Here is a 26201-nt window from a genome sequence, read left to right as displayed (position 1 = left end):
AATTACCATTTGAATAAGTTTTCTTTTCTTTCTTTTTTCTTTTTTCTTTTTATATGTAATATTAGTATTGCTTGTAGTCATTTCATATGAGCTAGAGTGCGATAGAATTAGTAGTTTATTGTTGTTAGCATATGGATGTTTATGATTGTTCTTTGTTTTTATACCTTGTATTTAGCTCTGGGAAGTCGGGGGGGGGGAGGGGGGAATGGGGGGGAGGGATAGGGAGGGTTAGGTAGGGGTGGGTGGAGGGAGGGGGATTGTTAAAGATAAAATGTACTGTAAAACTTTTCAATTAAAAAAAAACTCCATGGAAATGGACTAACTTACATGAAAAAAGTTTCCAGGATTTAAAAGCACTATTGTCAGATAAGTCCACTGTAACTCACTACAAAGACTCTAAACCAGTATGTCTTGCATGTGATGCATCTCCATATGGCGTGGGGGCAGTTTTAAGCCACATAGAAAAAAATGGAACACAGGTCCCTATAGCATTTTACTCAAGGACATTATCCTCTGCTGAGCGCAACTATGCTCAGATTGGCAAAGAGGCCCTAGCCATCGTTGCTGGAATAAAAAAATTCCATGACTATTTATATGGCAGGGACTTCATGGTCTTTACAGACCACAAACCTCTGTTGGGACTTTTCACAACAGACAAACAACCCCCCCATACTTTCTCCAAGAATGTTGAGGTGGTCTATTTTTCTATCTGCATACAATTTTAAATTGATGGCCTCAGCAGACTACCACTGCCACTAATGGAAACAGATCCAGCTCCAGCTGCTAAAATACTGTCCATACAGGACATACGTGAATTTCCCCTCCATGCGGGGGACATTGCTGCTGAAACTGCCACAGATAAAATACTTAGTAGAGTATTGTCATGGGTATACACGGGCTGGTTGGATAAAAGCCCAGGTTCTGAATTTCAAAACTATTTTGTCAGAAGGCATGAGTTATCTGCCCACAAGGGGTGCATTCTATGGGGAAACAGAGTCATAATTCCCACTTCCCTAAGACAGGGTTTTACAGTCTTTACATGAAGGCCATCCAGGCATTGTCAGAATGAAAGCTTTAGCTAGAAGCTACCTTTGGTGGCCTGGCCTTGATAAGGACATTGAGGCACAAGTCCATGGTTGTTATACATGCCAGCAATCTAGGCCTGAAATGCCACAGGCTCCAATTCACAGGTGGGAGTAAATGCACACTCCCTGGTCTAGGATTCACATAGACTACGCTGGGCCCTTTCAGGGACAGCTCTTCCTTATAGTAGTGGATAGCCACTCCAAATGGCTGGAAGTAATTCCAGTTCTTAACGTGACTACTGCTAGGACCATCCAGGTGCTGAGCAAACTCTTTGCCACACATGGGTTGCCAGATGTCTTAGTTTCAGACAATGGGGCCCAATTCACTGCTGCTGAATTTCAGGCCTTCCTTAGAGCTAATCTCATCAGACATGCAATGTGTGCGCCTTTTCATCCATCTTCTAATGGTCAAGCTGAACGCATGGTGAGGACAATGAAGGAATCACTCAAGCGCATTGTCACAGGTGACTGGCATCACAGATTGGCAGATTTTCTACTCTGCCAGCATTCTACGCCCTGCAGTGCTACAGGCAAAAGTCCTGCAGAACTATGTTGGGGGAGGCAATTGATCACTAAACTGGACAGGTTGCATCCAGATAGAGTGGCAGCAGAAGCCTCTCAACCAAAACCCCCGAGAGGGCTGCACATAGGCAATTGGGTTTGGGCCAGGAACTATGATCATGGGAATCTGTGGGTTCCTGGTCAAATTACCAAGGCATCCAGACCCCTATCTTATGAAGTGGGGTTGGAGGGAGGGCAAGTTGTCAGACGACACATTGATCAGCTCAGGAAACGGTTTCCAGAACGGCCACTAAGTGAGGACTGCGTCATGTCCCTCCCAAGGTCCTCAAACTTGCGGCCAAGCCAGCCCTCACATGAACTCTCTAGACTTTTCCGTCATAACTGAAGTGGAACCAGAGGGAGAAGTGGGGAGTCCTGGAATGCAACATGGATCCCCTGAAGGAACAAGCCATCCGAACTTCAGCAACTGCTGCGCCTACTCTGCTGATCAGTCTGACTCTGGGGTGGGCCAACCTGTAGAGGCCAGCCAGAGAGCATCTAATCCCCTTGACTCAGGAGCACAAAGGGACACAAGTCTAAGGTAAGCTGGTAGACTACAAAGTGAGTGGAACTCTGAGACGTTCCACTAGGGCACACAAGCCTCCTTCATATCTCGCTGATTACGTTGTAAAATAAAGAGCTATAATATTGTTGTATTGCTGTATGGCACTATACTACAGAAACTAGTGCTATAACTGTCTAAATGTGCTATCTTTGAAGCCTATTCATCCATACGTTGTTTAATAACATTGTAACCTATATGGGTTGGTTTTTTTACTTTTATTTTAGTGTGTTTTGATAATGAGTCTTGATAATTGCATTGAGACTAATTGTGTTAATATTGTCTGATCTAAGAGGGGAGGGGTGTTATGTACTGGGCTCATTAGTAATACCACGTGGGTTGCTGGAGCAGCTAACGGCTCTCCAGCAACCCAGACTACAAGTCTCCAGTGCTATAATTGGCTATCCTTAGGCGGCAGTGGTTGCTTCAAAGCTATTGGCTGCCGCCTAGAGGCTAGACTATATATTGCGGCTAGTTGCAGCCATTTGCCAGTACAGATTCTGCACAAAATAAAATAGGAGTTTCCCTGTACTCAGTTACCTCGTCTTCATTCCTGCGCCAAAGAACCCGCTATTTAACACATCTCTTAGGTCTTGGTATTCTCTAGGGATGTGTAAGGACCTACCTCAGCCAAGCCACCCAAGAAAGCAGAACTCTTGAAACAGGCATTGTCTCAAAAGGAACTTTTATTAGGGGCTAGTGACAGCAGGGATTCAAGGCGAGGCCTGGGGAAAAACCCGTGAAAGCAATATAATAAAAGCAGCTTTCAATACACCTCCCCCCAGAGTCCCAGTCTTCCATCCCTTGGGGAAAGGGCATCATAGCAGAACAGTGCAAGGCAATCCCAAAAGCTCCCCTCTCCCAACAGAATGGCAGGTCACAAAAAAGGTTTACACCTTCAACCATATGCAAAGGGAAAGAATACATTTCTTTAGGGACCTGACAGGATGTCTGGGAGTTCTTTCCCTTGTACCGCCATTCTGATTTCTCAGCGTATAGCCTGTCTGGACGGGCACCCTGCATTACTTGGGGGGTTTGTTGCTTGGCAGGAATTTCAATATTTCCCTCCTCCAGTCCACTTGGGGATTCCACTCTTCAGCCAGGCCAGCCCCAGGATGAGGGGCCTTTTCATCCCAGGGGCTACTATGAAACTTAAAGTCTCTGAGTGGGCTCCCATTGTCATCCTCAGTGGAAAAAGTGGCGGGGGAAAAGTGGCAGGGATGCCCCCCGTGACTGAACCGTCTAGCTGGCAGAATGCAATCAGGGTCTTTAGCCTCCTCAGGCGAATTCCCAATTTCTCACTAGAACTGGGCTCATTAAGCCTCTGGGACATCCCAAATCTAATAGGGCTTTTAGGGATGCTTTAAGTCCAGTGCCCGGGAGGTGACTGGCACGATCAGGCCACTTACCAAGGGGCCATCATTGCAGTTGGTGTCACTAGACCCCTGGTCTTCTTCTGGCAGGGCCGGAGTTCCCTCCTCTCGTTTAGGCGAGGGGGTGAACTCCACAACCTCCATGCTTTTCAGGGCCGTTTCCTTCGTGCGGTGTTGCAGCTTGGCCATCCCCCGAACCAACTCAGTGATGCCCTCGACGTGATGTCCCATTGCCTGGAGGCAGTTTGGGTTTGGATGGGGAGAAACAGGCTCCGACTCAATTCTGCCAAGACTGAGTGGCTGTGCGTATCAGCATCTCGAGTGAATCACTCTTCTCCATCTTTAATAATGGGGGGTGAGGTGTTACCCCCCATCGATAGGGCTCATAACTTGGGCGTCCTCCTGGATTCACGGCTCAGTTTGGAAGATCATATAGGAGTCGTGACCAGGGGGGCTTTTGCCCAGGTTCGCCTGGTGTGCCAGTTGCGGCCCTATCTGGACCGGGATTTATTTATTTTATTTTATTTTAATTCCATTTATATCCCGCCCTTCTCCGAAGACTCAGGGCGGCTTACAAGCTTAGCAGTAAGGGATGCCCTACGTACAGTCACTCATGCGCTCGTGACCTCTCGGTTAGACTACTGCAATGCTCTCTACATGCGGCTGCCCTTGAGGACCACTCGGAGGCTTCAGCTGGTGCAGAATGCAGCCGCACGAGTAGTAATGAGAGTGTCCCGATACTCTCATGTAACACCTCTTCTCTGCGAGCTGCATTGGCTTCCAGTTGCCCTCCGGGTGAGATTCAAGGTGCTGGTGATGACCTATAAAGCCCTAAATGGCATGGGTCCGGATTACCTTAGGGAGCACCTGCTACCAGCATCAGCTTCCCATCGTCCTGTGCGCGCCCACAGGGAGGGCCTCCTTAGGGTTCCGCCGGTTGGAGATTGCCGGTGGGTGATTCCCAGGGGGAGGGCGTTCTGTGTGAGTGCGCCCGCCCTTTGGAACAAACTGCCGATGGAGCTTCGGACTGCCCCCAACCTTCGCTCTTTTCGCTGGGACTTAAAAACCTGGTTGTTTGAATTGTCTGGCCTGGACTGAGGGATTTTAAATTTTAAAGTATTTAATTAAATTATATTAAATTATATTAAATTAATTTTAAAATTTTAATTTATTGTTATTATGAATTGTGGGCCTGTACTAATTTAATTCCATTTTATTCTCTTTTTGTACTGTTTTAACTGCCCTGTCCCCTTCATGGATTACTGCCTTGTCGTGGCGAAGGGGCTTGCGTAATTCAATGAAGCTATGAGCTATGCCGTGCAGGGCCACCCAAGACGGACAGGTCATAGCTGAGAGTTCTGACAAAACGTGATCCACTGGAGAAGGAAATGGCAACCCACTCCAGTATCTTTGCCATGAAAACCCTATGGACAGTACCAAAAGGCAAAACGATATGACGCTGGAAGATGAGCCCCTCAGGTCGGAAGGCGTCCAATATGCTACTGGGGAAGAGCAGAGGGCTAGTACTAGTAGCGCCAGAAAGAATGAAGCGACTGGGCCAAAGCCGAAAGGACGCTCAGCTGTGGATATGTCTGGTGGTGAAAGGAAAGTCCGATGCTGTAAAGATTTTTTCTCCATAGGAACCTGGAATGTAAGATCCATGAATCAAGGAAAGCTGGACGTGGTCAAACAAGAGATGACAAGACTGAACATCGACATCTTAGGTATCAGCGAACTAAAATGGACAGGAATGGGTGAATTTAATTCAGATGACCATCAGGTATACTACTGCGGGCAAGAATCCCTCAGAAGAAATGGAGTAGCCTTCATAGTCAATAAAAGAGTAGGAAAAGCAATACTGGGATACAATCCTCAAAATGACAGAATGATCTCAGTTCGAATCCAAGGCAAACCATTCAATATCACAGTAGTCCAAGTCTATGCCCCAACCACCGGTGCTGAAGAGGATGAAATTGACCGGTTCTATGAAGCCCTACAGCACCTTATAGAACTAACACCAAAAAATGATGTCCTTATCATCATGGGGGATTGGAATGCTAAAGTAGGAAGCCAAAAGATAACCGGAATAACAGGCAAGTTTGGCCTTGGAGTACAAAATGAAGCAGGGCACAGGCTGATAGAATTTTGTCAAGAGAATACGATGGTCATAGCAAACACTCTTTTCCAACAACCCAAGAGACGGCTCTACACATGGACATCACCAGACGGTCAACACAGAAATCAGATTGACTATATGCTCTGCAGCCAAAGATGGAGAAGCTCTATACAGTCGGTAAAAACAAGACCAGGAGCTGACTGTGGCTCAGACCATGAGCTTCTCCTTGCAAAGTTTAGGCTTAAACTGAAGAAAGTAGGGAAAAGCACCAGGCCAGTCAGGTATGAATTAAATCATATCCCCGTTGAATATACAGTAGAGGTGACAAATAGATTTAAGGAATTAGATCTGATAGACAGGGTGCCTGAAGAACTATGGACAGAGGTTCGCAACATTGTACAAGAGGTAGCAACCAAAACCATCCCAAAGAAAAAGAAATGCAAGAAAGCAAAATGGCTGTCTGAGGAAGCTTTGCAAATAGCTGAGGAAAGGAGGGAAGCAAAAGGCAAGGGAGAAAAAGAAAGATACGCCCAATTGAATGCAGAATTCCAGAGAATAGCTAGAAGAGATAAGAATGCCTTCTTAAATGAACAGTGCAAAGAAATAGAAGAAAACAATAGAATAGGGAGGACCAGAGATCTTTTCAAGAAAATTGGAGAGATGAAGGGAACGTTTAATGCAAAAATGGGCATGATAAAGGACAAAAATGGCAGGGACCTAACAGAGGCAGAAGAGATTAAGAAGAGATGGCAAAATTACACAGAAGAACTATACAAGAATGAGCTTAACGTCCCTGATAATCACAATGAGGTGGTCACTGACCTCGAGCCAGACATCCTAGAATGTGAAGTGAAGTGGGCCTTAGAAAAGCTAAGCAACAACAAAGCTAGTGGAGGTGACAGTATTCCAGCTGAGCTATTCAAAATCTTAAAAGACGATGCAGTAAAAGTGCTACACTCAATTTGCCAGCAAATTTGGAAAACTCAACAGTGGCCACAGGATTGGAAAAGATCAGTTTACATTCCAATTCCAAAGAAAGGCAGTGCCAAAGAATGTTCAAACTATCGCACCATTGCACTCATTTCTCATGCTAGTAAAGTTATGCTTAAAATCCTACAAGCTAGACTCCAGCAGTATGTGGATCGAGAACTACCAGAAGTACAGGCAGGATTTCGAAGAGGCAGAGGAACTAGAGATCAAATAGCCAACATACGCTGGATCATGGAGAAAGCTAGAGAGTTCCAGAAAAACATCTACTTCTGCTTCATTGACTATGCTAAAGCCTTTGATTGTGTGGATCATAACAAACTGTGGCAAGTTCTTAAAGAGATGGGAGTACCAGAACATCTTATTTGTCTCTTGAGAAACCTATATGCGGGCCAAGAAGCAACAGTGAGAACTGGACACGGAACCACTGATTGGTTCCAAATTGGGAAAGGTGTCCGGCAAGGCTGTATACTGTCGCCTTGCCTATTTAACTTATATGCAGAGCACATCATGAGAAAGGCAGGGCTAGAGGAGTCAAAAGTTGGAATTAAGATTGCTGGAAGAAATATCAACAATCTAAGATATGCAGATGATACCACTCTAATGGCAGAAAGTGAAGAGGAACTGAAGAGTCTCTTGTTGCGAGTGAAGAAGGAGAGTGCAAAAGTTGGGTTGAAACTAAACATTAAGAAAACCAAGATCATGGCATCCGGCCCTCTCAATTCCTGGCAAATAGATGGGGAAGAAATGGAGGTAGTGACAGATTTTATTTTCCTGGGCTCCAAGATCACTGCAGATGGGGACTGTAGTCAAGAAATTAAAAGACGCATGCTCCTGGGGAGGAAAGCCATGGCAAATCTAGACAGCACACTAAAAAGCAGAGACATCACCCTGTCAACAAAAGTGCGTATAGTCAAAGCTATGGTCTTCCCAGTTGCAATGTATGGCAGTGAAAGTTGGACCATAAGAAAGGCTGAGCGCAAAAGAATTGAGGCCTTTGAACTCTGGTGCTGGAGAAGACTCCTGCGAGTCCCTTGGACTGCAAGGCGATCAAACCGGTCAGTCCTAGAGGAGATCAACCCTGACTGCTCTTTAGAAGGCCAGATCCTGAAGCTAAAACTCAAGTACTTTGGCCACCTAATGAGAAGGAAGGACTCACTGGAGAAGAGCCTAATGCTGGGAAAGATCGAGGGCAATAGAAGAAGGGGACGACAGAGAATGAGGTGGCTGGATGGAGTCACTGAAGCAGTAGGCGTGAGCTTAAATGGACTCCAGAAGATGGTAGAGGACAGGAAAGCCTGGAGGAACATTGTCCATAGGGTCGCGATGGGTCGGACACGACTTCGCAACTAACAACAACAACAACAAACTGCCCTGTGAAACGCCCTGAGTCCTTCGGGAATAGGGCGGTATATAAATCCAACTAATAAATAAATAAATAAATTTAAAGCCAGCGGTGCAGCACATCAGTTGGGCTTGGCCTCTGGCTGCCTCTCCCTTCCTCTCTGGAGGTGATCTCTTCCACGTCTTGCTGGTGTGGTAGTTATTTCAGGTCTGGTCAATTTCCACTTCTTCAATTAACATGCACCAGTCGTGGAAATGGGCTGGGGGCCCCCTCATGATGTGGGTGGTGTATCATTAGCCCATCTTTGAAGCAACTCACAAGGATGTCTTCCAGCCAGTCAAGGTGGCACACTAAGTTTTGGAATTCCTCTGTGTACTCAGCCACTGGCTGATGCCCCTGCCACATCTTTTTTACAGTACTGTATGTGGTCTTGGTGTCAAGGTTCTGACTGATGATCCCAACAAAGTAAGCACAGCTGAGACGTTCAAATCTCTAATACAAAACTTCATTGAGTACAGCATATTGGCACTGATGAATAGAAAACCAGCTCTGGTTAAATTGGCACCAGAACAGTAAATTAAAAGCATAGAAACTCCCCTTCCCTCTGACAGTGCAAGTCACATTCCCCAATGAAGTATCAGACAATTGTTATGAGAAAAATATTCCGTTCCCAGCCGATGGTTCTCCTTGATTCTCACAATGGACCACTCATGCCTGCAATGAGCATTCCAATCATCCTCCCCCCCCCCGGGTCTGTTGGCAAGCTAAGAAACAACAATGGCTGAAGCAGAATAAGTTTCTTTGAAGCTTGACACTTGGGCTTTACAGTTGGCAAGAGGGTCTGCAAATTGCTGCCTCAGCTCTGTCATGAATCAGTTCAAGTTCCTCAGCTCTGGAGCATTCACATTGTAGAGGGTCACCTTCCATCTGGCTGCAGCCCCTTCCAGTGCCAGTGTGAGAACTGTGACTCTGGCCCCTTCAATGGGGATTTCATGGCCATACTCCTGCATGTAGGTGAGGATGTGGGCTAGGAAGATCCCCAGTTATTGGGGGTCTCTGTCAAATTTCACATGGGGGGGTGCCTTGCATCTTCGACTAGCTATGCCATCACCAGGTCTCAAGGCATTCACTCCCCCTGGCTCCTCCTGCTGAGGTTTCAGCCACCGCCACAGCGGCATCTGAGGTGAGGCTGTCCCACCTCTGCGCTCTGGTCGATTGCAACGGCTGTCATCCCCCGACATTTGGGTTAAAGCCTCTTGTGCTTTCAGATTCTGGAACTTGTCCATCAGGAGAAGGTCGGCGTGGTCAGGCTCACCCCCTTGCTTCTCCTCTGTTGTGATTCAGGGTCAGCCTGTGGGTTCGACAGTTGGGTCGGACAACTCAGAGGAGGAGGGGGGTGTTGAAGAGCTTGCTGATGAGAGCACTCAGCCAGGCCCCTCCCACCTGGTCACGACGGAGACCCAGCTGTGTGAGCCTGACAGCGTGGATGAAGATGACCCACAGCTGGCCCTGTTCAAGGACGCCCGACGCAGGAGGTAGTCAATCAGGAGTAAACAGAGGAAGGCAATGGGGCACCTCGGAAAGAGGCAGAGAGAAGCCACGCCCTGAACTGTATAAAAGGGGAATGCGTGGGAGGGCTGGTTTGCTGAAGGCAACCGCTTGAATAGTTCCTGTTTCATGGTTGGTGTCTTGTTTTGCTCTGTTTTATGTTAATAAATTTGGCAGGCTTAATTCCAGCCTCTTGCCGTTTGTAAAGGGGTTGTCCCTGTTCTGTACCAGCCTGCTACCGGCCTTGCAGAAAGGCAACCCCTGTACAAACGGCAGAGGCTGGAAAACGTCTGAGGCTGGAAAACGTCTGCCAAGTTTAATTCACAAACAAACAACAGAACATGAAACAAGATATCGGAACTTTGATCCTCAAACGGAGCGGTTGCTTTCAGCAACCAGCCCTTCCCCAAACACTCCCTTTATTAGAGTTCAGGGCGTGGCCTCCCTGTGCCTCCTTCCGAGGAGTCCCACAGCCTTTCTCTGCTTGCTCCTGCTTGACTGCCTCCTGCGTCGGGCGTCCTTGAACAGGGCCAGCTGTGGGTCATCATCATCCGCACTGTCGGGCTCGCGCAGCTGAGAAGAGGGGCCTGGCTGGGGGCTCTGCGAAGCCTCCAAGCCATCATCAGCAAGTTCGTCTTCAACACCCTCCTCCTCCCCCTCGTCTGAGTCATCCGAGTCATCCGACCCGGCTGCCGGACCCACAGGCTGACCCTGAATCACAACACTATCCCGCACCGCAGGGCCCTTCCCCCGGGGCTGCCGATCCGGATGCGGTCGGGATGGGAATTGTTCGTGAAAAGCAGTCACCAACGCAGGGGCATGAACGGCGGTCGCGTCTTCCCAGGTGAAGTCCTCCGGCCCGTACCCTTTCCACTCGATCAGGTACTGAAAACGACCTTTCAGCCAACGGGAATCCCTGATGCTGGCGACCTCGTACTCGGGGGTGCTGCCTCCATCACGAGGTCCTGATGGGGGAGGTTCTGCTTGGCGGAGTGGACAAGCCGGTTGCTCGGGGACCAACAGAGACCGATGGAAGACGGGGTGCACGCGCAGGGAACGTGGCAGAGTTAAGCGATAGGCGACCGGATTGATGACAGCCTCGACTGGGAACGGTCCTAAATATCGGTGGTCTAACTTCCTCGCCGGCCGTGTGGACGGTAAGTTCCTGGTGGACAGCCAGACCCGATCCCCCACCGATAGTGGAGGCGTATCCCGTCTTGACCGATCAGCAAACCTTTTGTAATCGGCCTTGGCCTTCTCCAACTGCCGTCGCACCAATCGATGGATCGCCTGTAACTCTGCCATGAAGTCGTTCGCTGCCGGCTCCGGTGAGTCCACGGGAGAAAGGGGGAAAAACCGGGGGTGATAACCCACATTGGCCAAGAACGGTGTCATCTGTGTGGAGGTGTGCTGCGAGTTGTTAAAGGCAAACTCAGCTATGGCCAGATAGTCCACCCAATTGTTCTGCTGCAGGTTGATGTAGCAGCGCAGATACTGTTCCAGGATACCGATGACCTTCTCGGTTCCCCCGTCAGTCTGAGGATGATGCGCGGACGAGAGGCAAACCTTGATGTCCAACGCATGCATCAACTCCTGCCAGAAGCGGGCTGTAAACTGGGCCCCCCTATCGGAGACGACTCTATCGGGGAGGCCGTGCAGCCGAAACACCTGTTGGATAAACATACGACTAGTGGCGCGAGCTGACGGTAAGCCGCGACAGGGGATGAAGTGCGCCATCTTGGTCAGCATGTCCACCACCACAAACACTGTCGTGAAACCAGAGGATGGGGGTAAATCCGTCAGAAAGTCCATGGACACAGCCCCCCAGGGTCTCTTGGGTGTTGGCAAAGGCTGCAGTAATCCAGGCGGGGCCCCTGTCGCTGACTTGGCCTGCCTGCATGGGATGCAAGAGGTGACATAAGACTGGACGTCGTGTCGGACTCGGGGCCACCAGAAGGTACGGGAGACCAGGTTCAGGGTCTTGAACAGGCCAAAATGCCCCGCTGCCGGGTTATCGTGACACTGGCTGAGGACGAGTCCCCTGAGTGGCCCTCCCGGAACATAGAGCCGGTCACGATAATACAAGAGTCCATCCGTGACCGTCCAAGGCGAATCTGGCCCCACCTCCTCCTTCCGCTGAGCCACCCACGCCTCCTGCTGCTGTGACGCCCGGATCCGAGCCCGTATATCAACCGGCTCCCGCACCGCAGCAAAAGACTCGACGGGGATCACTGTCCTGGGCAGAAGCTTGTCTTCCACTCGGGTATATTCGGGCTTCCTGGACAGAGCATCCGCTCTCTGATTGTGCCCGCTTGGTATGTACCGAACCCGGAAGTCAAACCTCGCAAAGAAAAGAGACCACCGGATCTGGCGTTGGTTCAAATTCCGAGCGGTCTGCAGGCTTTCCAGATTCTTATGGTCCGTCCGGACCTCGATTTGATGCCGCGCTCCCTCCAGATGATGCCTCCAGGCCTCGAACGCCGCTTTGATGGCCAGCAGCTCCTTCTCCCAGATGGTATAGTTGCGCTCCGAGGGGTTCAATTTTCGAGAGTGATACGCGCAAGGGAAAAGGGTACCGCTGGGCGTCGTTGCCTGGAGTAACACTGCCCCAATGGCAATGTCGGAGGCGTCCGCCTCCACGACAAATGGCCGTTGCGGGTCAGGATGCTTCAAGATGGGCTCCTTCATAAAGGCGTCCTTCAAAGCCTGGAACACCTGTTGTTCTGGTGCGTTCCACTGGAACCGAGTCTTCTTCTGCAGGAGCCGGGTGAGGGGGGCTGTCAAGGCAGCAAAGCCAGGGATGAATGTTCGGTAGTAGTTGGCAAATCCAAGAAGTCGCTGAACATCCTTCACGCGACGCGGGGGTTGCCAACTCTGCAACGACTCCACCTTACTCGGCTCCATGGCGATGCCCTCAGGAGAAATGCGGTGACCCAGGAAATCGATGGTCACCTGGTAGAACTGGCACTTCTCCAACTTGGCAAACAGCCGATGTTCTCGGAGTCGCTGCAAGACCTGACGGAGATGCTGATGATGCACTTCACGCGACGGGGAGTAGATCAGGATGTCGTCCAGGTAGATCACGACAAACTGGTCCAACAAATCCCGGAAGATGTCGTTCATAAAATGCTGAAACACAGCGGGGGCGTTGGTCAGGCCAAACGGCATCACCGTGTACTCGAAATGTCCATAGCGAGTACCAAACGCCGTCTTCCACTCATCACCCGGCCGAACTCTGACGAGGTTGTAAGCTCCACGCAGGTCCAGTTTCGTGAAGATCTTAGCCTCCCGGAGTCGGTCCAAGAGCTCGAGGATGAGGGGCAGCGGGTAACGGTTGCGCACCATGATGGCGTTGAGTTTCCGGTAGTCGCAGCAAAGCCGTAATTCGCCCGACTTCTTTTTGACGAAGAGCACGGGTGCAGACACTGGCGAGGACGAGGGCCGGATGAAACCGCGAGCCAAATTCTTCTCCAGGAAGTCCCGCAATGCAGCCAACTCGGGCTCTGACATGGAGTACAAACGCCCCACTGGGAGAGGCGCATCAGGGACTAAGTCAATGGAGCAGTCATAGGGCCTGTGCGGGGGTAATTGATCCGCCTCTGACTCGCTGAACACATCAGCAAAGTCGGACAGTTCGGGAGGCAAGGAAACCCCTGGGGAACCCTCCACCTGACCGGCACAGATATGGCGGGAGTGGTCCACGCACTGCAAGCTTGGGAAGGTGACCAAGTTCTGTGACCAATAGATCTGTGGGTCATGCGCCCGGAGCCACGCCAGTCCCAAGACCACGGGGAAGTGCAGATCCGAAGTGATGTAGAACTGGATGGCCTCCACATGGGAACTGATGGCCATACATACTGGTTGCGTGGCGGCCGTAATAGGCCCGGACAGGAGCACTCGACCATCGATAGTCTCCACTAACATGGGCGGATCCACCGGACACTGGGGAACAGCCCATTTGGCCACAAAGGCTGAGTCCATAAAGTTTGTGGTAGCCCCACAGTCAATTAAGGCATGGACTGGAATCCCCTCTGGCTTGCCAGGAAGGATCAGACGTGCCTCCAAAATCAAATGCCGTGGAGGTTCACAGGCACCATCAGAACGGCGTCGCTCGGTGTTGTTGTTGTGGGACGCCCGATCTCTCACACCGTCTAGATCGGGCTCGGGGCGTTTCCCGACAGCAAAGTAGGGGACTTTCTCAGGGCAGGCTTGGTCACTGATGCCCGCTGACGCTTCTTTGGGCAAGAAGCAGCCAAATGTCCAGGGTCCCCACAGTAAAAACACAACCCCCCCGATCGTCGTCTGTTCATTTCCGTCACCGATAGACGAGACCTGGCGGCACCCAGCTCCATTGGCTCCTCCCTTTGGACTGGGGGCTCACGCACAACAGGGGCGGCAGGGGTCTGTGGGGTGGCACGGCGACTCTTTCGCTGCTGCAACCGGGCATCGATCCGCAGGCAAAGATGGATCAGCCCATTCAGGTCTGAGGGAATGTCCACACGGGCCAGCTCATCCAACATCTCCTCCGACAATCCATCCTGAAAGGCATCCACGAGCGCAGCCTCATTCCAGGCGGAATCCTGGCTAAGCAGCCGGAAATCGCTGATATAGCCCTGTAGGGGGCGTTGACCCTGCCTCAGAGCTTTCAGGCGTCGGGTAGCAGTCTGTGTCTTAATTGGGTCCTCGTACATTAGACGCATATGGTCACAAAACCCCACAAAGTTGTCCAACAATGGGCTAGGTTGTGCCAGCAGAGGCGTGCCCCAACGAGCTGCATCCCCCGAAAGAAGGCTTAACACGAACCCCACCTTATCCCGGTCAGTGGGGAAATCAGCCGCTCTCACGCTGATAAAGAGCTGGCATTGTCCCAGGAAAGCAGGAAACAGTTCAGGAATACCTGTAAATTTGTCCGGCATTGCAACTTGGCATTTTCTCCTGGGTGGGGGTGCAGCAAGAACCTGTGCTTGCAGTTGAGCCACCTGAGCTGCCAGCAAAGTGAGTTGCTGAGTGAGCTGAGCATTCTCGGCACGAAGCTGCTCCATAATAGTTGTAAGGGGTGGGAGGCTGAAAGCAAACTGTTCTGTACCAGCCTGCTACCGGCCTTGCAGAAAGGCAACCCCTGTACAAACGGCAGAGGCTGGAAAACGTCTGAGGCTGGAAAACGTCTGCCAAGTTTAATTCACAAACAAACAACAGAACATGAAACAAGATATCGGAACTTTGATCCTCAAACGGAGCGGTTGCTTTCAGCAACCAGCCCTTCCCCAAACACTCCCTTTATTAGAGTTCAGGGCGTGGCCTCCCTGTGCCTCCTTCCGAGGAGTCCCACAGCCTTTCTCTGCTTGCTCCTGCTTGACTGCCTCCTGCGTCGGGCGTCCTTGAACAGGGCCAGCTGTGGGTCATCATCATCCGCACTGTCGGGCTCGCGCAGCTGAGAAGAGGGGCCTGGCTGGGGGCTCTGCGAAGCCTCCAAGCCATCATCAGCAAGTTCGTCTTCAACACCCTCCTCCTCCCCCTCGTCTGAGTCATCCGAGTCATCCGACCCGGCTGCCGGACCCACAGGCTGACCCTGAATCACAACAGTCCCTGCTTTTTCTGCAGGGCCAGTAGCAGGCTGGGACAGAACATCCTCTTTGTCCAGGACCTCTCTCCATCCTTGCCGATGTCTGCCTTGGGTGAGGAGGACTCCTTTTGTTCTCCCTTCCCAGCTGCCCTTCTTCCCGATACCCATGGACCACCTAGGTGTAGAGGAGTCCCCTAGGCTTGCAGCTTCCTCTGCCTATCTGGCGGATGTGGCACCTGAGCAAGCCGTGGCAGAGGCGTCACTCCAGCGTTTAGCTTCCTCCTGGTCACTGCCTTGGGTAGACATTGTTTGCATGGTCCCCAGAGTAAGGGGTCCCTTTCCGGGTTGATTACTTTGCAGATTTTGCCTAATGTAAGGTCCTGCCTCAGCTGTCTTCTCAGGAAAGCATGACTCTTGAAACAAGCATCATTTCAAAAGGAACTTTTGCTGAGAGAAAAAGATCCTTTTGAAATAGTGCTGTTTCAAGAGTCACACTTGTCTGGGGAGAAAGCTGAGGCGGGACCTTACACTACACACCTACCTACCTACCTCTTTCCCTCTCTCCCTCCTTCCTGAGTAGAATTTGGAAGGAGCAACTCTCAGGGCCACTTGAACTAGTTTTAATGATGCAGCTCCTGTGGTTTTCCAGCCGATGCAGCCAGAGAGGAGCTGCATCGGCCCAACTGCAGCACTGGCCTCTTGGAGAGACCTCACTTTTTGCCATCCATCCAGACGTGTCTCTTTGGCACTGTCAGCTTGGTACATTGGAAGCCCAAGCCATGATCAAGATCTGAGGAGGCCGAATGCCTATCTGGGTCTGTCTCTGCTCATGAGGGCCTGGCAGTGCCCGAGGTGAAGGAACGCTGCCCACTTACACAATTCCAGCCAGGCATTTTTGGATAATGATGTCACTATGGGGAGGAGGAGGAAGAGGAGGAGGAGCAGCAGCAAGGTAAATATCCATTTATGTTCTGCTGCCAGCAGGAACACAGACCAGGTATTGGAGTCTGGCCGAAACTGGTTGCCGCAGAATTTCTCAGCAGTTGTGGGAAAAGATTAACCCAACTTCCTTCTAAGAAGCTGGATTGGAAATTTCCATCTTGCCACCGGCCGCCTGCCCTGGGTGGGGAAGCCCCCTGGATTGGTAGCTCTTTTCATGGTATGGTTGACGACCCACCCAGACTCTTGCTTCCCAGGGAAACCCGCCTGGTTTTGCGAGAAAAGCGGCAGTCAACCCATGCTACCAGTGGACAAGCTCCGAAGTGGGGCCCAGGCCTGAGATGCCACTGGCACACATCCTAGGCTCTCTCCTGCCTGGGGCGTGGGCAGAAAGGCTCTTGCAACCCCTCATGTACGCACGCAGGCACCAAGGCAGCTACGCCCCATAGAGCATGGATATGGAGAAACACAGGGCAGATCCCAGAGGATTCTAAAAGCAGACACCCTGGAAGTCCCTAAGTCAAAGGCACGCTCTCTGATTGTGCACAGAGGCACTCTCACAACTGCCGGTTCAACCAATCTTAAAGTGACGCAAAGTATAAACTGATGACTGATGAATGTGCCCGACTGGGAGAGCAGAGATTTCAGCTCCCACCTTGAGCTCACTTGGCAACCCCATATGGCCGGGATAAAATTAAGGGGTGCTCCCAAGAAAGAAGGGGTGCTCTCCTTTGACTTCTCAGAAAATAGGGAGGGGGAAAGCCTAATTAAATAATAATGAAATAAATAGGGAGCAAGCCATCCAGTCCTGGCAGGGGAATTCCTTTGGGCATATAAGAAGTGTAATCATAAATCTGCATTCTGTTAGTGTCATGCAGAAAAATGCTCCTATTTTTCTGCCAATTATTAATCAGCCTGATGAAAGAGAAATTGCTTCTCAAATTTATTTTGACCAAGAAGAAAATGTAATTGAAAATCTGAGGATTGGAGGATGTTTTGGAATGTATTAAGTGATTTGGTAGCCCAGCCATCTGCAAGCGGACAGTCCGGTTTGGCCTTTCACCGCACCGCTCTCTCTCCGCCATGCCCAACAAATGGAAGTAGGTCGAACAGCCACTAAGAGGAACTGAAATTAAAGTCAGTGGCATCGCAATGCAGATTTTGGGCACAGCATTATTTTAAATATCCAATTGCTTTCAGGGCATGAAAACAACCGTCTGCCCTAGCAGCAAACCCGCCAGCCTCTGATCTCTCCTCTTCCAGCATCTAAAGTGAGAGAAAGAGAGAGAGAGAGAAAGAAATCAGCCCTTCAGGCAGGCCCTGAAAAGTCTCTCGATGCATTTTGCTGGCATCAAAGCAGCTCCCGGCAAACGGCGGGGCGTCTCGCCCAAGCACTAATTTTGAGGCCGTTGTGTTCTATTAATGAACAAAAGCACATTCCCTGCAGGTAACCCTGACGGGCGGGGGGGGGGATTTTGGAACCACAGCAGCTGCTTGAACTGACCGAGCTGCCTCGGAAGGGCGGCTCCGATGCCCCCCCCGGGTGAGCCCAGGCCAGTTGGGGCCCTGCGGAGTCTTCCGAGGGACAGGCCGGGATAGAGGGCCTCTTCCTACCCCCGACTACGATAAGTCCTGCCCTGCTTAAAGAGTTCATTGACAAAGCGGCACTGCTGGGTCTGCGCGGGAAACGAGGCGGCCCGGGAGACGCAGCCATCCCGCGCAAGTGTCCCGGGCCCTTCCGGTCCCCGCCAGCCCCGAGGCCCCGGGCCGTCCTCTTCCAATCCGGGCTTCGCTCGTGAGCAGCAGGAGGGCTCGGGCTCCCCTCCCACGCCGCACGGCCGCACTAGCAGCCCGTCCCGAGCCGAGCTCCGCGCTCGCCCCGCGGCCAGAGGCGGCCTCCCCGCGGCGGGCGGGGCTGGCCGCGGGGGCGGGGAGAGGGTCGCGCAGCCCCGCCGGAGCCGGGGGGGGGTCCGGGGCCGCCCTCGCCGCTCGCCGCCTGCGGGCGCTGGGGGCGCCGTTGCGGAGCGCGGGGCGGGGGCGGCCGGGCCGGAGACGCCCCCGCGCCGAGCGCCGCCCCGCTGGCTGCCTGCCCGCCGCCTGGCTGCTGCTCGCCCGGCCGGGCCGTCGGAAGCGCCGCGGAGCGCGCAGCGGCAGCCGGCCATGGAGCAGGAGCGGGGGGCGCCCCGCCGCCAGCCGCGCCTCTGCCAGATGCTGCGCGGCGAGCAGGGCTACGGCTTCCATCTGCACGGCGAGAAGGGCAAGAGCGGCCAGTTCATCCGCAAGGTCGAGCCCGGCTCGCCGGCCGAGGCGGCGGGGCTGCGCGCCGGGGACCGCCTGCTCGAAGTCAACGGCGTCAACGTGGAGAAGGAGACGCACCACCAGGTGGGTCCGGGCGGGCGGGCGGACAGACGAGCCTCCCCGGGCGGGGCGGCCGGAGGGGGCAGGCAGAGCCCTTCGAAGCGCGGCGGCGGCGGCGGCGGAGGAGGAGGAGGAGGAGGAGGAAGAGAGAGGGGCTGCCCTGAGCGCCCTCAGACCTGAATTGCCCGGGCCTCCCCTCCCCCCCCCCGCCAGACGCCCCCAGACCCGCAGGAGGCCCTGAACTCAGTCGCTCTTCGGGCGGTTTGGCCCCCGACGGAACGGAGCTCTGGAGGACTTGGAGGGAGAAGGTGCCCGGGTGCCCTGCCCGGCTGGCCCGCCAGATAGGGGTCTTTCGGGGCTCCTCCCTGGGTTCTCAGACCTGCCTGGTGGGGGGGGGGAGGAGGGCTCAGGAGCTTGAACTCTCAGCGCAGGAGCCGCACGGAGCCCCCCTTCCATAAAGGCAACCCCCCCTTTGCACTTCTGTGCTGTTTCCACCTTTAAATCAGGATCCACTCTGGGAGAGACCTGGAGGTGATGCCCGGTCAGGAGGCAGATGGTTTCGGAGTGGCCCCTGCCTAACTGGCTCCCAGACTGGCTGGGAATTTTGGAACATCGGTCCCAACATGCCCGGAGGTGCCAGGGTGCCAGTGGCCATTGTAGTGATGGAGATCAGGCCACTTGGCGTGTGCATGTACAGCTGTGGTTTAAGGGGAGTTTACATTCAAGCTACCCATGCGCAAGGCAGGGAGAGACATGTCAGCCTGCTGCACGATTCCCCCCTTTTCTTCCTCTCCCTTTGCCGAGGGGGGGCACGGGGGGGTCGGTTGCTAGAGACCCTGCAGCAGCTTTGGGGTAGGAACAGCTTTCTCGCTGCTTGCTTTCAATATTTCAAGCCCGGAGGGACCCCCTTCCCTTCAGGCTGCTTGGGAGGACTTGCAGGAGGAAAGCCCTGGAAGTTTACTGTGTAAATTGAGTCCTCCCTTCCTTCCCCTGCTGTGTAAACAAAACAAGCCTTGTGCTTGCATGACAGGCTGAAGTGGGCCATCCAAAGGCCCGAGAAAAGGGAGAGGATTCTCAGGGATGGCCACGCTGGCTGGGCAGTTCTGGGGGCCCAGAATAAAGAGAAAGGCCCCCGATGAAGCGCTGGTCACGCAGCCTGGAGCCCACTGGAGAGTTTGGCCAGTTACTCTCCGTAACCAAAACTGACTTACACTGGCGGGGTTGATAAAAGATTAAAACTTGGAGAGACCCCCACGAAGGCTTCCTTGCCAGCCCTGCCCTCTTGCCAGCTTGCACTGGGCTCCTGGACATCTCTCCCTTTGGTGTCTAGAGAGGGCAAAATCTCCTTGGCTTGATGGGCATGTTAGATCTGCCAAGCTCCTGTGTCTTCCTTTGTGACTGGGGGGGGGGCCCTCAAAGCTCAGCCCAAAGCTGGTTCAGAAGGGCAGGCAGGGGTCTCCTCTGGGGCTTGGCGAGCAGAGGCGTTCGTCTGCTGCACCAGCCAAAGACTGGCGCTGTTCCGTATGCAGAGGGAAAACAAGGGGACTCTGGGGCAAAGGTTCTTGCCACTCGGTCTCAAAAACAGAGAATAAATAAGCTATTCCATAACAATATAATAATATCCCCAAATAAGGCATCCTGTAGCAGCTCTTTGGTGGTACCTGAGATGTTTTAGTCAGGAGAGAAATTATAAGATCGGAGGGCCACACGCAGGCAGCCACCCGTACAGTGTCCTGAATGGGAAGCAGAGCTGTGTGAGAACTCCTCAGTGGGGAGCAACTTAAACCTTCATCATTATTTAGTCACGTCCTGCCTTCCTTCCTGCTATCCAGGGCGACGTTTCTAGCATAACCCCAAGCCTTTTTCCCTGCCAGCACCAGCCCTGTGAGGCAGGCTGGGCTGAGAGGGAGCTTCTGGCCGGTGGACCTGGCCCCTTTCCCTCCTCCTTTGGGGCAAAAGTCACGGGAACCGAGCTGTACTTCGCAGGGAGCCAAGGCAACCGAGAAGGTGCTTTTATAATGAAAGGGCTGGTGTTAATGAAGTTCTCATGAGCGGGAGCCTGGGCTGGAAGCTGGCCAAAGGAGTAAGGAATGGGCAGGTGGAAGGAAGGAGGGGAAAGACCGCAGGGGGCTGCTGGCCTTGTCTGTGATGAGTGATGAGGATGATTTGTGTCTTTGATGTATATTCTGCTTTTCTGCCCAGAGGCTGCAGAGAGCTAGCTTGCCCTGCTTTGCCTAAGTCCACAACCCAACTCTTGCCAGCAAGGGGAGATTAACTGTGTTGCAGAGAGGATTCAGAGACCAGATAAATCATTTGACTGGGATGGTATAGGGCAGGGGTAGGCAACCTTGGCTCAGGAATTCTGGGAGTTGAAGTCCACGAGTCATAAAAGAGCCAAGGTTGCCTATCCCTGGTATAGGGCTCCTCCCTCAAGCAGAAGGTAGGACTAGAAGACCTCCAAGGTCCTTTCTACCATTATGATTCTATGTTCTACATTCTGTGTAATGATGTCATTATGAAAACGCTGTTGGGACTTACTTTCTTGCATCAGCGGTACAGATTCAGAGACCAAATGGCAGCATTTGCATGACAATACTGCTGGGTATGTATCATCCTTGAGGCATCTTTGCTATTGGCTGCTATGGCTGCTTTTGCAACTGTGAGAACATTCTTGGCCAACCTTGAATGGGACCCATTCGTTGACTTTTCTCCAAAGAGTTTGAGGGGCCCTGCAAAGTGGCCTTCCAACTCCTCTTTATGGTGCAGCCCAGTGTTTTCCAGTCTCAGCAACTTTAAGATTTGTGGATTTCAACAAGTGTGTTGGCTTGGGAATTCTGGGAGTTGCAGTCCACACAGCTCAAAATTGTAAAGGCTGAGAAACATGCTATAACTGAGAGGAAGTTCAGAGCTTACCCGGGAGAATTAAACTAGAAAATCCCCCAATTTATTTGTGGCCATTAGGTGAATCTGGCAGTGTTTTTCTGAATCCCAGTCCAGTTCATACAACTGTCTAAGTCACTATATAGAATGGAATGGAATGGAATGGAATGGAATGGAATGGAATGGAATGGAATGGAATGGAATGGAATGGAATAGAATAGAATAGAATAGAATAGAATAGAATAGAATAGAACCTTGGAGGTCTTCTAGTCCAGCCCTCTGCTCAAGCAGGAGAACCAATGCCATTTTAGACAGCTAGTTTGTTTCATTTTTCCTGAATGAGTTGTGTTAATCTCTGAGTTGTTTTAGTGATGTCTGTGTCTTAGAAAGGTAAAAGGTGTCTTGTTTTGTATAATTGCATTGTAAAGTCTGGCAACCCTAATTTGCAAGACCTGATTTCCCGCTTAATGTGCCATGTGAACCCAGGCAGTTGTAGCTGAATAAACCTTGGTGTGGCACAGCCTGCCAATTGAGCTAAAGGCTGATTTTATGGTGGCTGGATGTTCTTGTGCCCAACTTGTGTCCTATTGGCCAGCAGATGCATTAGGACTACAAGTTCCAGAATTCCCACCAACCTCTGCTCTGGCTCCCTGTTGGGAACAACAGAAGAAGTGACTTCTTTGGCCAGCATCGCTCCTTGAATCACGGAATCAAAGTGTCGTGCTTTCCTCCTTTTGATTCTGCCCAGTGAATATTTCCTCACAGCACTAGTCATTCAGCTTTCAGCTTAAATGTTTTGCGTGTTTCTGTCTGGGCATGTGTGTTTGTGTCTGTGTTTACACTTGGCATTTTGGAATCTGAGCCACGAGGTTCTTTGCTGGCCCTCAGGGCAATTCCAGGCCTGCCTGTTAGGAAGTGAAGCGTGATCGACTCTGGCTGGAGGATCTGCCCCTCAGTCATTTCTTCAGATCCTCATTTCAAAATGTGCGGATTCTGATCCACAATTCCTCGTGGATATGACTCAGTGCAGCACCTGCTGGTGACAGTATGGAGGTTCTTATGAAGAATTGGGGTGCTTCCTAAGTGGGCATCTCGAAGCAGAGCCTACATTTCTGGATGTTCTGCAGTAAAGCGATGAGGATGGTCACCAAGAAGCTTTTTCAGGTTCTTCCCAGCCAGCTTGTTCAACTTTAGAACTTCTCCATCAAAGTTGAGAAATTGAGTGGGATCTTTTTTCCAAATGACAGCGGGACAAGAGATTTAATGTTGCCACTAAAAAGCGCCCCCGGAGACAAATCTTGTGCAAGGTGTGGGGCTGCAGGAAGGGGGAAGCTGCAGAGCCCATGAAGGGCAGGGTGTCCACACAACCACCTTTAGAATTTCATGAAATTTCATTGAAATGTTTTTCTCCCTTGGAAGGCAAGAAGAATGACAGGAAACAAAAAGGGGGACAGAGAAGACAGGATAACAAACTGGGTGGAAACAGAAGAAACCACCATTTTCTGGATTAAAATCCTCTCCAAAGACCACGGTGAAGAGCCACGTCTTCAGCTCTCAAGCCGCTTCCAAACACCTGCAGGGAGGGGGCTGTTCTGGTCTGCCTGCTCCAGAGGAGGGTCTCACTAGAGAGCATTGCCTGACTGGAGGAGCCTGGAGCGCACCAACCATGCAGGACCGAGTCGGCTGGGGGGGGCAGATGCTGGGGGGGGGCAGCTAGTGCAGCTGGCAAAACTACAGCGTTACACGGCCATATCAGAGCTTGCCCATCGCTGTCTTCTGGGCCAGTTGAAGCTTCTGGGTGGTCTTCAAGGGCAGCCCCTCATGGAGCATATTGCAGTAGTCAAGTCATGAGATCACCACAGCACGGGTGACTGGAGGAAGACCTGGCACCCTGACCTAGAAAAGGGTGCAGCTGTACACCAAATGAAGCTGTGCAAAGGCCTTCCTGGCAGTTGGTCCTTCTCTTTAATCAAACCCAATGATTTTCTCCATCTGGCCCGATGGAATATTAATGATGATCCAAAGCTGCTCTAAGTTCATCGCTATCTATAGCAGGCGTGTCAAACTCATGAAGTCACATGACGTCACGTGACATATTGGGACTTTTTCCCCATTGCTGACAATGGGGTGGGTGTGGTTCTGCCGTGATGCATCCAGCCCACGGGCCGGCAGTTTGACATGCCTGATCTATTGGTACAATAGCTATAAAATAGCTCTATTGGCTTTGGGCACAATGAGTCCTGAAACACACTCCAGATTCTGCCTGTGGCTTTGTGCTATTCAAGTTTACTAAAATGTTTTATGCTCGACTCGCTGTTTGAAATGCTTCACAAACAATTTCATCTCTGCCTAAGAGAGTCTCTAAGAGGCAGAGAGACGGGGGGGGGAGGCTCTCCTGTCAAGTAGCACTTGCTTGCAATGGGGGGTGGGGGCTCTCCAGACTTCCTTCGCAGCTTGTGGGAATGTGTTGCAAGGGTTTGAACCAGTCCTAGGTATGTTAAAGGCATCTGCAAATGCAGGTGAAAGGCAGCTGACGGTTCTCGGGTGCTGAGCTCTGGATGGCAGCACTGGCAGGTGGCAGGGCTGCATTGAGGGGCCTCTGGCTTGTTCTGGCAGAGCAGCCCACTTGAGGGTCCAAGTTTCTCCTCCACAGGGTCCAGGACTTCCTCTTCGAGGCAGAAATGGAGATGTTCAGAGGCTGATTCACGTGGTGCCAGACAATTGTTCTTCACCCTCCCCAGATGCTGAGTTGTGTGAAGTAGATTTATGATGCCAAGCCAGGCTGTGGACAGGGTCCTTGCAGGGGCTGGGGCCACAGGGCAGAATGGATGGGGCTGCCGCTACCTATAAGGCTAAATAGGTTTTCAGGGAACCGAACGGAAGAAGCTTCTTGGATGAGTAGTGAAACATCTTCAAGGAAAACAAAGAAAGTCCTTTTGTGGGATGGTGTCTTAAGCCCTGAACCCCAGGAAAATACCCCGCTGCTTGATGGAATCCTCTCTTTGCACCCTGGAAAACATTTTGGCAGTTGGAAGATCTTCCTGGCCCTAGCCAGGATAATTAAGAACTTCAGATTTAGAGCAATGTGAACAACTGCAATCGATTTAACCAACTTTTCAAGTGTCTCGGGGCCAAACTGGCCTCCCCTGAGAAGTTTCCTTTCATCACATAAGTGAACAAACCTTTTTAATGTCAGCTGAAAGTGATTGTATTTCTGCTCTCCTATAAATGCTGTCGGGAGATTTTTTTTTTCCTGTTTAGCAACCTTCCCTTCTTTTTGAGGCTCTGATGCGTCCTTCTTCTCCCCTCGCCCACCTGTCCTTCCCCAGGTTGTGCAGCGCATCAAAGCCATTGAAACCGAGACCCGGTTGCTGGTGGTGGACAAAGAGACCGACGAGCGTTTCCGGAGTCTCCGCCTGACCTGCTCCGAGGAGGCGGGCTGGCCGGTCATGGTGGCAAACCCTGAGGCACCACCAGGCAAAGGGCCCAATTCCAGCAACGGAGACTCCTGGAAGGCTGCAGCCGAGCTGAGCGGCAGGAGCCTGAAAAGGCACAAGCACACTTTAGGTTTGGAGAGTGGGAGGAAGGTAAGCATGGCTGTGCCCAGAGATGGAGGGAAAGTGCAGCGGTAAAGATCTCTGTCCCCGTCTGCAGAGCTTAGCGGGAGTGGGGGTGAGGCCCAGGGCCCTGCAGTGCCAGCCGTGGGAGCCCCTCAGGAGAGGCCTGTCTTTTCCATTTGGCTGGGCCGGGGCCCTCCTTGGCCTGATCTAGCCTTGGGGTCATCCTCGCAAGTTGCCTTGCCTCTCCTCTGGATGAATATTTGGGCTGCAGCCCCTTTCAGAGTACTGAGCCTGCACGTTGCTGGGCTGGCCGTCTGATATTGGCGGAACCTGGCATTGGCGAAAGGTCTAAATATCAGTTTTTGTTCCTGGTAGTTTCTCATTTCTCCAGATCTGTCAAATTCAGTTTTTCTGAGTTAAGTCAATTTTGTGAATGTATGAAGTTTGCTTTGTTGAATTTGAGAAATCTTTTTTTTAAAGTTTCCATTACAAATGACATGTGAGCCCATTTCTCCAAACATAACAAATGTTGCTGGCAGTTTTACCTAATGTTACCTATTTTTTTCAAACATTTCTGGATGTTGGTTTCATAATTAGGACTGAGTTTGCTCTGATCTGCACTTTTTGCAGTATGCAAACTCTGTGGCTGGGTTTAGGACAGCTGGCATTTTGAACAGGGCCTCAACCGATGCAGAGTCGATGTGTTTTGCCTTCCAGGGTGAACTCAAGCCACCCCCCTCCCTCGTGCAGAGGAGGAGAGCTGGAGGAGGGGCGGGGAAGCCACAGGGGGGGGCGCGAAGGAAGGAAGGAAGGAAGGAAGGAAGGAAGGAAGGAAGGAAGGAGTTCCACATGGGCAGTTGCCAGGAGAGCAGGTGGAGGGGAAGGCTTCCAGCCCAGCGGGGAGGGCCGTTTTGCGTGGGGGTTCAGGGCGGCAGAGAGCAAGAGAAGGCCAATGGCAGGAAGGAGGAAAAGCTGCCGATGAGAGAAGCACAGCCAGGCCCGGAGAGGCTGATCTGCCGCTCCACCGGCCCGGCCCGTGGCTGCTGCGGCAGGCTCTGTGGGGGATCACAGGCAGCCGAGCCTTCGTCCTCCTCCCCTTCCTCCGGAGAGCCAGGCCGGTATCAAGAGGAGGCTCCCTGGGTCTACCTGGGGACCTCCCTCTGCTGGCCTTGATAGCCCCACGGGAGCGCTTTCCTCTTGCCCTCCCCAGCGTCCGGCCTGGAGCTCTGGGTTTTCCAGCGGTCTCCCATCCAGGCACTAAGGAAGTTTAGCCCTGCTCGATTTATGACCACAATTGAGAGAGATCCCTAAGTAACATGGTTGT

The 26201-nt window shown here is 52.0% G+C and overlaps 1 protein-coding gene across 4 annotated transcripts in view; it reads left to right on the top strand.

Annotated features, from left to right (window-relative positions):
* The first annotated feature begins 18185 nt into the window (after nucleotides 1-18185).
* Nucleotides 18186-26201, top strand: part of NHERF2 (NHERF family PDZ scaffold protein 2) — an 89419-nt gene continuing 81403 nt past the window's right edge. For 3 of the 4 annotated variants that reach the window (XM_081338482.1, XM_081338481.1, XM_081338483.1), the window contains exons 1-2: nucleotides 18186-18461; nucleotides 24647-24904. In XM_081338482.1, the coding sequence (XP_081194608.1) occupies nucleotides 18240-18461; nucleotides 24647-24904 (480 nt within the window). In that variant the 5' untranslated portion in view covers nucleotides 18186-18239. The remainder of the gene's footprint in view (nucleotides 18462-24646; nucleotides 24905-26201) is intronic. The other variant, XM_081338480.1, reaches the window with a different exon arrangement.

This window comes from Vipera berus (assembly GCF_964194415.1).
Source record: "Vipera berus genome assembly, chromosome: 13".
Lineage (NCBI taxonomy): Eukaryota > Metazoa > Chordata > Lepidosauria > Squamata > Viperidae > Vipera > Vipera berus.
The sequence above is the reverse complement of the archived record's forward strand: the minus strand, read 5'-3'. Positions and strand labels throughout refer to the sequence as shown.